The sequence below is a fragment of the Homarus americanus genome, unplaced genomic scaffold (assembly GCF_018991925.1).
Source record: "Homarus americanus isolate GMGI-L3 unplaced genomic scaffold, GMGI_Hamer_2.0 scaffold36970, whole genome shotgun sequence".
NCBI lineage: Eukaryota > Metazoa > Arthropoda > Malacostraca > Decapoda > Nephropidae > Homarus > Homarus americanus.
Genome location: NW_024740094.1, coordinates 4,407,639 through 4,421,273, shown reverse-complemented (window position 1 = coordinate 4,421,273; position 13,635 = coordinate 4,407,639). Strand labels below are relative to the sequence as shown.

Below are 13,635 nucleotides of genomic sequence, written 5' to 3'. Positions count from 1 at the left end.
CCTTCTCTTGTCCCTTCTCCTCCACCCCCACTTCTATTTCCCATCATCATCAACCAGGAACCTTCTACATACACACCTCGAAGTAATTGTACTTTACTGCATTTATTTTTACTTTGTATGTAATTTTCGGTGAGCTGGAACCAATTACCCAAAATCCTATTGAAACAATGGTTCGGTTAAGGAAGTTTTCGGTTAACGAACGACCTTCTGGAACGAATAATTTTTTTTTTCTTTTTCTCTCCAAGACCCAATCCCATTCCCTGGCTTTACTAAGACCTCTTTGTATTTATTTATTGGGATACATTTTATTATTTGTTTAGTACTGTATTGTAAACCTTCAAGTTTAATATTAAATTATTCATCTGTTTGATGTGTTTTCTCTGTTATATCTTGTCACAAATATCTTTAAGAAACAATTTTTATTTTGAGGTCTTATGTCATGAGTAAAATAAACAAATGTATTAAATGATTGATCTCGTCCGCTGATATTTATTGAGTTTTGTTCACAATCACGTAAAATGGTGTTCCCTCACAGGAGAAGCTGGAATCTCCTTGGAATGTCAAAGAACATTCACCATCAAAGTCGTGGCCGGAGAATGGGAGTCTGACTTTCAACAATTACCAAACACGCTACCGTCCTGGCCTGGAGCTGGTGTTGAAAGGTATCTCTTGTACCATCAATCCGGGGGAAAAGGTTGGTACAGGTACTTTATTTTTACATTTATTATTAACTGAATAACATAGTTGGTAAGGATGACTTGTTTTAAGACAATGTTTGGAAGTCTATCTGTTTATTATTTGACAATTTATTCAAGAATAATAATATTTATTTAGTTAAGTTGTGTTACTGGTTTTCAAATGGATAATCATGTTTATAAACTATGCCGTTATACAGTTTAGCATGACTGTAGACAATGTAGGTATACTATGGAATTTTTTTTAAAAATATAGTATAGAAATATAAGCAAAATACACATGTAGCAAAGCACAAAGTAGGGAACTCCCAATTCAGGGATAGGACACACACTTGTAGTTTCTCTCATTTATTTACTCTAGAAATCACCTGAGGTAGAAAAGGCTGGGACCTAGATCAGACATAACTAGTTATTATACATTATACTTACAAAACAAGCATCAACTGTTGTCATATTCACATATTAGTACCACACAGTAGTAGGAATTAAACAGTACATAGTAGACCCAACCCACCAGCATAACACAGGGGGGTGGCTGTTGGTGTCGACTCACTCCAGGGTGAATATCCGTAGAGCAACGCTAGAATTAGCCTTATTCTGGCTTACAAACTACCTCCACGAGATCATCACATTCTTCATATAACACTTATTATGCTCAATCTATCAAACACACCCTAACAGAGCAAGAAATACGTGCAGAGCAAGAAATACGTGGGACACACCTGTTACTGGGCCCACCCGACGCGTCTTTCTTATGTAAACAACGCCATTGCGTCCCTCCACCCAGGCTGGGATGCATTCGCTCTGGCACGAATTCCATTTCAAACCCACAAAATATATTTGTTTTCCTCCTCGGGGCTTACAAAAATACGTATCCATATCAATAATATTCTAAATCACAAAACAGTTGTCTCTGGAGTTTCTCATACCATATACAGTATATATATATATATATATATATATATATATATATATATATATATATATATATATATATATATATATATATATATATATATATATATATATATATATATATATATATATATATATGATGATGTTATGGTAAATATCATAAACACACACATAGGCATGGCTAGGTTTATTACAAAGTGATGAAAAGTTATACGCTCAATACTGTAGTCCACAAAACATGTAGTTATGCTTTTTTTATTTGGTCTCCCATCATACGAGTCCGTTTTCTCTCACTTCAGGGCGAGGCATTTCGAGATGTATTTATTCACCCAGACCGCACGGTAATGCAGAGGGAACAGCACAAGAAGCTCCTGCTGGACTTGAAGCAGAAGAGGGAGGAGTCGAGAAGGAACGGGGACAGGTGCACATGGGTTATACTCAGGGGGAGGGTAGTGGAAACAAGTGTGCCGACACAGGGCCAGGGGGCAGCAGTGCACCCTCCACCCACTCAACCCCCCACCCGGGAGGCGGCACCGGCTCAGCCTACCGGACAGGAGGGAACGAGCGCCGTGTAAACAATGAAATTTTTAACCACACCCTGCAAAATACAGTGTACTTAGCAAATGCTGCAGCTTCTGAGAATGTGGGTGGAGCGGGTTTATTACTAAGAGCAGAGACGTTACCGAGAACAAATTCTGGCTTGAATGTCATGTACACTAATACCGACACGTTCCTTGATAAGAGGGAGGAGTTTGAAACACTACTAAGAGTACACCAACCAGATATTGTAGGAGTTGTAGAACTGTTGTACAAGAACAGGAGAATCGACCCAGAGGAATGTGAGTTCAGTATTGCTGGATATGACTCATTTACGAACCTAACTCAAGAATCCTGCAGGAGGGGTGTGGTTATCTACGCTAGGCAAGACCTTAGAGCCAGCCAGGCGAGGGTACAGGGAGAGGATGTCTTTGAAGAGTCCAAGTGGTGTAAAATTAAATTAAAGGGAGGGGACTTACTTATCGTCGGGTGTATCTACAGATCCCCGAACTGTGGCCCACTAAATCAAAGGAACTTAAGAACCTTAATAAACAATGCGGCGATGCTCAACCCCAGCCACCTCCTTATCATGGGGGACTTTAACTATGGCGACATCGACTGGAGAAACGAGTCCACCCCGAATGACTTGAATAATCCTGCTACTCTTTTTGTAGAAACTCTGAGAGATAATTTTCTGTTCCAACATGTGAGAGACCCGACACATTACAGAGGGGAGCAAACACCCAAGCCACTTGACCTCATCATAACAAACGAGGAGGGTATGGTGGCCAAACTGGAACACCTTGCCCCAGTTGGCACCAGTCACCATACAGTGTTGTCATTCAGATTTAACTGTTACCTAGTTCAAGATAAGGCCAGGCCAAGGTGCAAATATTACAAGGGAAATTACAATGGGATGAGGGAAGAGATGAGGGGTATCAACTGGCCTGACTTATTAAGGTACAAGAACGCAGACACTACGCTGAATATCATAACTAGTAAAATGACCCATTTGATCGATAAATATATACCCAAGACCAAACCCAGTGCTTCTAGGAATACGAGGGGATCCCTACACATGAACCATGCGGCGGTCGACAAAATTAAGAAGAAAACCCAGAAATTCAAGACGTGGGTTGGGTCAAACGATGAGCAAGACAGGAGGATGTATGCAAGAGCCAGAAACCAAGCAAAGATAGAGTGTAGGAGGGCTGAAAAGGAGTTCCAAAGGCTGGTTGCACGCGAGGTCAAGTCAAACCCAAAGGCGTTTTACCGCTATGCAAAGTCGAAATTGAAAACGCGAGTAGGAGTATCAGACCTGAGGCTTGAAGATGGTAGTTACGCAGATTCTGACCAGGATAAAGCTGAGGCATTGAACAGCTTCTTTTCCTCAGTGTTCACAAGAGAGGATGCAACTAACCTTCCTGCGTTTGAGGACAGACGGTTCGACACAGCACTGACCCACATTGTGTTCACAGAAGAGGGTATTAGAAATAAACTGTCCAGGCTAAAGGTCCATAAGAGTCCTGGACCTGACATGGTGCATCCTAGAGTGCTAAGGGAGCTGTGCAACGAGCTTGCAGAGCCCCTGAAGATTCTGTTTTGTAAATGCCTGGATGAACAAATGGTCCCCAGTGAATGGAAAGTGGCTTATGTGAGTCCTATCTTCAAGAAGGGCGATAGTCACTCCACGAACAACTATAGACCGGTGAGCCTGACCAGCATAATATGTAAAGTACTTGAGAGTATTATCAGAGATGCAGCGATGGAACATCTACTACGAAACAACCTTGTAAAAGATTGCCAACACGGTTTTATGCCGGGGCGCTCTTGCTTGACACAATTGCTCAAGGTATTGGATATTTGGACCCATATTCTAGAACGGGGTGGTAATATCGACAATATTTACCTAGATTTTGCCAAGGCTTTCGACAGTGTACCCCACGAAAGGCTGAAAATCAAACTGGAAGGGTACGGAATTCGGGGAAATGTCCTAGCGTGGATAGAAGACTTTCTACATGACCGCAAGCAATGTGTGGTGATTAATGGCACGAAATCGTCATCTGTACCTGTAACAAGTGGGGTACCGCAGGGTAGTGTATTGGGCCCGCTGTTGTTTGTTTGTTTCATAAATGATATGCCTGACGTTGTACACTCCTCCATACAAATGTTTGCCGATGACGCCAAGTTATTTCGGGAAATTAAGAACCAAGCGGACTGTGAAGAGCTGCAGAAGGACCTCTGTGGGCTCCAGGAATGGTCGAAGGAATGGCTGCTGAGATTCAATGTCACGAAGTGTAAGAGGATGCACCTGGGGCGTACCAACGGTAAGGAGGCGTACCATATGTCCCAACGGGATGAAGAAAATGTACTAGTTGAGACTGTGTGTGAGAAGGACCTAGGTGTGTATGTTGACAATGAGCTGAAGTTCTCGGGCCATTGTGAGAAGAAGGTAAATCAGGCAAATAAATTATTGGGTCTTATAAGAAGGTCGTTCAGATATCTAGACGGTCCGTCCCTCGTGACGATCTTCAGGAGTGAAGTGCTTCCCCATCTGGAGTACTGTCACCCCATCTGGTCCCCGAGATATGCTAGGGACTGTCAGTTGGTTGAAAATGTTCAAAGGAGGGCCACCAAGCTGGTGCCTGCACTTCGGCATCTCAGCTACCCTGCGAGATTGGAGCGCCTGAACTTGCCTAGCTTATACTACAGACGGGCAAGGGGGGACCTAGTTGAGGTTTATAAGCATCTCAGGGGGCACTACTCAGTTGAGTGTCCTTACTTGGAGCTGGCGGACGCTCGCCCCACAAGGGGTCACAGCTCAAGATTGAAGAAGCCGCAAGTCCAGAAAACCGTGAGGGCAAACTTTTTCGGAGTGAGGGTTGTAAACTCTTGGAACAATCTACCAGAGAGTGTTGTGACGGCACCGAGTGTGAGCTCTTTCAAGAGAAGACTTGACCAACACTGGAGCGGGTTCAGGTACATTCAGGAGCCGGTGCATGCCCAGTATTTGCCAACAGTGCGTGACAGAGACGTGACCGATCGCCCGGGCGGCTAGCGAGCCGACCTTTTGGTGAAGAATATAAAGGAAAAGAGTCGTGACCGATCGCCCAAGCGGCTAACAAGCCGATCAGTGGCGAAGAGGATAAAAGTAAAAGTAAAAAGTAATGACACAGAATTTGAAATTGCAACCCCAATTGCAACTGGGGTTGCAATTGTTGAGGTAACTAGATATGTCTGATTATAGCAAATGTGTTATTGTCAATTAGTAGGTGAAAGATTTTATCCTCAATAGATGTAGGTTAACATTACACCTAGAGGCAAATGCTTACTAAAGCCTAATGAAGGAAGGATATTCCTTTAACACATAATATCTGGCCAGTATGGGGAGGATCATTGTGTCTCCGTCAGGGGGTCGTTGAGTGGTGGTCCAGCAAGCGCCACGGAAGTTTTTTTTTTTGCCACGGACGATATGTGATCAAACGTTCTTCGGTTGGATGTTAACCGACATGACTGTGTATATATATATATATATATATATATATATATATATATATATATATATATATATATATATATATATATATATATATATATATATATATATATATATATATATATATATATATATATATATATATATATATATATATATATATATATACAGATTAACCCTCACTTTTACAGGTCCCACATTCCGTTTCTGCTGATACTTACACTTAGAACCCAGGATGCTCTCACATTCATGATGCGTTAGGGTGTGTCATAGGAGGAAAGATCAGCCTAAAACTAGCGTATCTTTTTGGTAGATTTTTTAGTGTATATAAACAGAAAATAATTTCAGTTTCAATGTTTTGCAACCTTTTGCGAGGTAAATTTTAGCGTGAAATTTATCGAAAATCTAACGTACAGCTGCATTAGTGCATTACAATTAAATAGTGAACATTGCTTTCTGACTTCATTCTTCAACAACCCAACTAACAATATTTTTTCTGTTTCAGATTCTGATGCATTTATAAGTTGATAATATTTGCGATGGCTGCTTGTGTCAGGACGAGGAACGAAAAATCCAGCCATCTCAGTCACTATCTTGGGTCTGGGAGAGAGCTCCTGAAGTCGGAGTTGCCTACATTGAGAGATGCTTTGAGATACGGTGTTTTAATCAGGCAAATCAGTGAAAAGAACCAAAAAACTTACACAAACAAAGACATTGCCAGTGATATGACCAAAGCTGTCTTGGCACAGTACACTCTGGCTAACGCTCAGTTCAAGCCTCCAGTCATAACAAGTCAGAAGAAGATTAGTGAGACTGCTAGCCAGTTGGGAAAAGGCAAGAGATATCTCTCTTGGGAGAGGAAAACTTGCAGTTAAGGACAGCTTTGCCAAGCAACTGGACCAGTTATTTGACATAATTACTTGCAAGTGCCCAATTGTTCTCTGTCCTGAGTTTTGGGATCGATCGTGACTGTAAATCCGAGGCCCACATCTCCTGTATTTGGCGTGAACTGAAGATTCCTGTGATCGAACTGGCATTTGTCAAAGCAGAGAGAGAGAAGACTGGCAGTATAGGGGCTCTCATGATTTCTAGCCAAGATATTCCGGAGTCCAAGAGACAGGAGGCTGCCACAGAGAGACAGAAGAGGAGAAGAATTGCCGAGGAAAAGAGACTTGAGAAGGCCCAGGGTGAGGTAAAAAAGGCCGATGATTGGAGTCAAGCTGATTCAGGGATTAATGACTTCCCCATGGCTGATCCGAGTGCTGACCAGGAGAATGGTGATTTTGTCCCTAACCCAGAAAATAATGATCCCAAACCTTCCAGGCATAAAATTCGAAATAGGAAAGATATCCCGAAACGCCAAGCCCTCAAACACACTAAATTTCGAAGAAACTGCGAGATAGCAACAGCTGCCTGGACTGACGGTGGTTTGATAACACTGATGATGTTCACCTGGTGATAGATCATAACAAAGTAAGGAGAGCTCAGGAGAAACTTGTCAGTAACCTAGAAGAGGAGTTTGATAAGGGGATAAGAGAAAATGGAATCAATTGTTTGTTCTTTGATGGGAAAAAGGATGACACTAAAGTGTTCATGAAAGTTGGAGATTCTGACAAGTTGTTCCCTGCCATGGTGAAGGAGGAATACTACTCCTGCTGCAGTGAACCAGGAGGGAAGTATTTGTGGCATTTCTCTCCAGAGAAAGATGACATCAGGAAACCAGCTGAGATAGTGGCAGATAACATTGTGGACTGGCTCAGAGAGAGGAACGTAGACCAGACCCTGCAGGCCATTGGAGGGGACAGCACCAACACGAACACAGGGTGGCAAGGGGGGTCATACAGTGGATAGGGCGGAAGATTGGGAGGAAGCTGGTCTGGATTGTTTGTGACCTCCACACCAACGAGTTGCCACTCAGACATCTGATCCAGGAGCTGGATGGCAAGACTCTTTCAAACAACAGATGGTCTGGTCCTCTTGGCAAGATGCTGGACTCTGCCACTGAGTTAGAAATAAATTCGAGCTTTGAAAAGATCACAGTTGGCCCGCCACTCGTTGAGCTTGCACATACTGTCATTGACGTCCTGAGTACTGACCAGTACTATGGTTACATGATTTGCAGTGCCATCAAAACTGGGGTCATGCCTGATAGACTTGCTTACCTGCAGATAGGTCCAGTCTCACATTCTAGGTGGCTCACAACGGCTCTCAGGTTCTGCAGAATTTGGGTCGCTCATCATAAACTGAAAGGGAACCAGCTTCACAACTTGAGACTTATTGTCCAATTCATCGTGAGTGTCTACTTGCCAAATTGGTTCAACACCAAGGTCAAGTCATCGTTCTCCGAAGGTCCGAGGCATGTTCTCTTCCAGCTTGAGCTCCTGAGGAGTCAGCCAAGGAAGGTTGTTCAAATTGTGGAGCAGACTGTGAGGAGATCTTCCTGGTATGCTCATCCCGAGGCAGTTCTGCAGACAATGCTCTGCAGTAAGGATGAGGAGGCGAGAAGAGTGGCAGTCAAAAAGATCTTGGATATGAAGACTTATGAGAGGATCTGGGCATGACGAATCAGTTGGTGACGATTCCTTCAGGGTCAGGAAGACTCCTGAAGTCAATCTAGGTGCCAAGACCTCACTGGTCTCATAGATCTGGATAACATCCAGGCTGGCAGTGAGCCCCCTCTTACCTGCAGCCTCACCAATGTTCAAGTCAGAGCCTGGACAACCCCATGCATGTCCCTGCCTGGCCCTCGCACACCCAGAGTATAGAGCGTTGTGTACAGCAAGTGGAGCGAGGCCAGCAGTCACGTGTGCAGCCAGGAGAGGAGGGAAGGCTACATCCGAGCTCAGGTGGTCAGCAGGGAGGTGATGAGTAGAAACAGAAGCAAGAAAGACATGTTCTCTATGGTGTGCAGCAACACCGGGTCGTAGTAGTAAAACCGGTTTTTGTATTTGATGATTTTGTTTTCTAAAGGAATATTAAATTTAATAAATGTGTCAAGATCATTCGTTTCACTATTCTGGATCATTTTCATCCTAATAAATTAACCTGATACATTTACTTTACTTTAAATAAGCTATTTAGTGGTGTTGGTAAAAGGGTGGGAATACTGAATTTTCATAAGATTTCAAGTTAAAATTTACCTAGCAAAAAATGAAAACTTTTCAAATCTGAAGATATCACATGATTCTGCACATAGAACTACATCATTAATACCATGGGCCGATTTTTCAAACTCAAAAAAAAAAAATTCGCCTCCGTATGACACCCTAATGGTGCATCCTAGAGAGCTAAGAGAGTTGAGCAACGAGCTTGCCGAGCCCCTGAAGATCCTGTTTTGTAGATGCCTGGATGAACAAAAGGTCCCCAGTGAAAGGATAGTGACTTATGTGAGTCCTATCTTTAAGAAGGGCGATCGCCACTCCACGAACAACTAGAGACCGGTGAGCCTGACCAGCATAATATGTAAAGTACTTGAGAGTATTATCAGAGATGCCGCAATGGAACATCTAATACGAAACAACCTTGTAAAAGATTGCCTACACGGTTTTATGCTGGGGCACTGCTGCTTAACACAATTGCTCAAGGTATTGGATATTTGGACCCATAATCTGGAACGGGTTGGTAATATCAACAATACAGGTGTATTTACCTATATTTTACCAAGGCTTTCGACAGTGTATCCCACGAAAGGCTGAAAATAAAACTGGGAGGGTATGGAATTCGGGGAAATGTCCTAGCGTGGATAGAAGTCTTTCTACATGACTGCAAGCAGTGTGTGGTGATTAATGGCATGAAATCATCATCCGTACCTGTCATAAGCGGGGTACCACAGGGCAGTGTATTGGGCCCGCTGTTGTTTGTTTGTTTTTTAAATGACATGCCTGACGTTGTACACTCCTTCATATAAATGTTTGCCGATGACGCCAAGTTATTTCGGGAAATCAAGAACCAAGCGGACTGTGAAGAGCTGCAGAAGGATTTCTGTGGGCTCCAAGAATGATCGAAGAAATGGCTGCTGAGATTCAATGTCATGAAGTGTAAGAGGATGCATCTGGGGCGTACCAACGGTAGGGAGGCGTAGCATATCTCCCAACGGAATGAAGAAACTGCACTATCTGAGACTGAATGTGTGAAGGACCTAGGTGTGTTTGTTGACAATGAGCTGAAGTTCTCGGGCCATTGCGAGAAGAAGATAAATCAGGCAAATAAATTATTGGGGTTTATGATCAGGTCGTTCAGATAACTAGACGGTCCGTCCCTCGTAACGATCTTCAACAGTGAAGTGCTTCCCCATCTGGAGTATTGTCACCCCGTCTGGTCCCCGAGGTATGCTAGGGACTGTCAGTTGGTTGAAAATGTTCAAAGGAGGGCCACCAGACTGGTGCCTGCACTTCGGCACCTCAGCTACCCTGAGAGATTGGACCGCCTGAACTTGCCTAGCTTATACTACAGACGGGCAAGGGGGCATCTCAGGGGGTACTACCCAGTTGAGTGTCCTTACTTGGAGCTGGAGGACGCTCGCCCCACAAGGGGTCACAGCTCAAGATTGAAGAAGCTGCAAGTCCAGAAAACTGTGAGGGCAAACTTTTTAGGAGTGAGAGTTGTGAACTCTTAGAACACTCTACCAGAAAGTGTTGTGACGTTACTGAGTGTGAGCTCTTTCAAGACAAGACTTGACCAACACTGGAGCAGGTACAGGTATATTCAGGAGCCGGTGCATGCCCAGTACTTGCCAACAGTGCGTAACAGAGACGTGACCGATCGCCCAAGCAGCTAACGAGCCGATCATTTGGTGAGGAGGATAAAAGAAAAGGAAAAGAAACAGAGACGTAACCAATCGCTCAAGCAGCTAACAAGCCGATCAGTGGTGAAGAGGATAAAAGTAAAAAGTGACACGTTTGACAGTTGGGGCCGAAGGTCTAGTGAAGTATTTGTTTGTTTATTTATGTTCATTAGATTGAGTTTTTGTTTTTTGTTTATAAAATGTCGCAGAACTGACCGGGGAGAATACAGTTCAATTTACATTGCTGGAATTCTTTTAAGATAGTGATTAATTTGAATATAAAAATGCTATAGTTCACATTTGACACTTATTACATATGGCTTAAATTTTTATCTCTTGTGCAAAATATATGGCGTTTATATTCAAATTATTCGCGGTCTTGCACGGATTCTAGCAATGCAAATTATATTCTCCTAACTCTAGTCTGTGATATTATATAAGATAAAACTGTAAGCCTAAAACCCTGGCTGGGCAGATGGGGGGAGAGGGAGGGAGCGGGAGGAAGGGGAGGTGACATGTTTGAAAGTTGTCGCCGAAGAGCTAGTGAAGTATTTATTTGTTTATTCATGTCCTTTAGATTGAGGGGTTTTTTCATATAATGTCACAGAAGTGACTGGGCAGAATATAATTTACATTGCTGGAATTCTTATAAGATAGTGATTAATTTGAATATAATCATGCTATAGTTTGCACTAGACAAATATTTTAGTAATCCTTATTTTGAGTAGATATACAGTACAGCTTTGTCCTTGGGACAGTGTAGCATGCCCAGAGAAACATTAGGTGTGAATTTTAAAATATGATGCGCCATATTGACTTGCTCAAAATAGGAGAGATTCGCTTTAAATTAAAACATTGTCCTTAATTGTGGGTGTCGCTTTAAATCAATAATCTTAAATTGAATCGCTTTAAATCGACGTTCTACTGTATATACAATTATCTTTTGCACTCAGAGGGAAAAAATTAATACCTATAATCTTTACCCGGCTTGGGCGTGCTCATCAGAACATACAATTTACACCACTATTACCTTGTGAAATATTTTTTTTTTTTTCAATTTTTCTAATATAAATATTTTTTGCTAAACCTGCATGCTTTATAATGGATTAAAGTTCATATTGTAATCACATGAAATAACGAAGGTTTAAAGTGATGTGTGAACATTTTTATTAACCGTAAAAAAAATTTTTTTGTTCTACTCGCATTTACGGATAGAAATAATTTTTTTTATCATGATTAATTATACAAACCTGTTTGTAGATAATTTATTTACAATGCTAATGAAACAAATCCCACCATTTTATCTCAAACAGCAAGCTTGCTATTAATTATTACGTACAATTATCTCGTGTGGTGAAGTCAAATGCTGTGAGGTGAGTAACAAGCCAGACCCCGAGCGTCTCACTGGACAACACCTCCCTAAACCCAAGAGTGTTAGATGCCCAGTCACCTGTTGTTGCTTCCATAAATAACCATGGTGACATTACTCACCCAACACACTTCTGGTATTGTAAGCCACTAACACTTGTGGTGCTCTTTCATAACAATTCTTGACAGACTTCATTGAATTGTTGTGATCACTTCCCATAGGACTCTCATATTTACTAACCCTTATGCTTTCTCCTAAGTCCATGAGTACATTATATACATTTCTTTTCTAAGCATATCTCTATGACTTGTCTTTGTATAAATACCCTGTATTTTATAAGTGCTTTTCCTTTTCTTTCCTAAACCTTCCCTGTTCTTCCCCATAAGCACATTTAACTCTTACTTCAATATCTTCTATTTTTCACTATCTGCAGACAAACTTAAAATGTCTTTACAGACTCCTTCATTCCATAAATGTCTAATACTGTATCTACATTCCACCATGATGTTTCTCTCTTTTTATATCTTGTTTTTGTTTCTGTGTACCTCTCTGGCAGCCTCCAGTATATCATTATCTGTATGACCCCACATTACAGCTCCTTATCTTTTAAATCTTGAAGTCTCATATTTACTTCCTTGAACTTCTCAACTTAATTCACTTTTGCACACTACTAATGTGTGGGTCATATAGGCCTTCACCCTCAGGGACTAGTAGTGGTAGTACAGTATTGACAGAAGGATCATGTTGAATGATTCACCGACACTTTGTAATTTATCTATTTTTTGTGTGTATCATGCTGGGAGAGTTTACTGTTGTTAAATATGATGGGATGCTCATTATTTTGGCCTCTAAACTTATATACAGTACAGTACCAACTTTTCATAAATATTTTTTGCAGGTTGGCATTGTAGGGAGGACAGGAGCTGGCAAGTCATCCCTAACACTTGCTTTGTTTAGAATTATTGAGGCTGATGGTGGTACTATTGAAATTGATGGCATCAACATTTCCAAGCTTGGTCTCCATGATTTAAGAAGCTGCCTCAGCATTATACCACAGGTTCTTAAGTATACATTCTTTGTTCTGATATGGTACATTTTGTTAGCTGCACCTACTCTTTTACTCACAACATAAGGGGTCTTCAGTAGGCAGCATAACTCATTATTTTAAATGAAGTTACTATCTTTTAATCTTAAATAGCAGCCATCAACAGTAGAAGTTACATGTAGGGACGGCAGTCATCATCCGTAGAAGTTTCGTGTTACCGCATTCCAATTTTGGGGAATAGGGAATCCATAAATGTTAATGTGATTTTATTTTATTTTTTATTTTTTCTCTCTCCACGTTACCAAATGGTCGAACACAGCTTTTCCCAAACTGTGACCAAGGGTGCGTGAGCTGGCCTCAGGGTGTGCACGAGAAATAGAGAATAATGAGGAATTATTAAATTTATCTTAATATAAACGCAAACATATTAACACATTTTGAATTGAGAATGGCCAAGGACTCACCCTCTGCACCCCTCCAGCTGGCAGAGTTACATTTATGCTCATTTTGGAATTGTTATCGTTCAAGACTTTATTAAAACTCGACTGCTAAATTCAAGAATTTTTTTTATTCTGCAACGAAATGGGCAGTGAACACAAGACACTTCTCTTGCACACTTAGGTGCGCTGGTTGTCATACGGCAGAATTCTGACAAGGCTTTTGGAATTGAGATACGAAGTTCAGCAATTTTTTGTGGACAACTCATGTGATTTATCATCTTGCCTGCATGAAGAGGACTGGTTGCAGAAACTAGCATACTTGACAGACATTTTTTTGCTTTGAATGAATCGAATT

General features: G+C 41.6%; 1 protein-coding gene across 10 annotated transcripts in view; it reads left to right on the top strand.

Moving 5' to 3' along the window:
• The window catches only part of LOC121875177 (ATP-binding cassette sub-family C member 3-like), a 309,143-nt gene that overhangs the window by 260,269 nt on the left and 35,239 nt on the right, over positions 1 to 13,635 (top strand). For 9 of the 10 annotated variants that reach the window (XM_042379616.1, XM_042379618.1, XM_042379615.1 and 6 more), the window contains 2 exons: positions 536 to 694; positions 12,694 to 12,852. In XM_042379616.1, coding sequence (XP_042235550.1) covers positions 536 to 694; positions 12,694 to 12,852 — 318 coding nt within the window. The remainder of the gene's footprint in view (positions 1 to 535; positions 695 to 12,693; positions 12,853 to 13,635) is intronic. The other variant, XR_006090559.1, reaches the window with a different exon arrangement.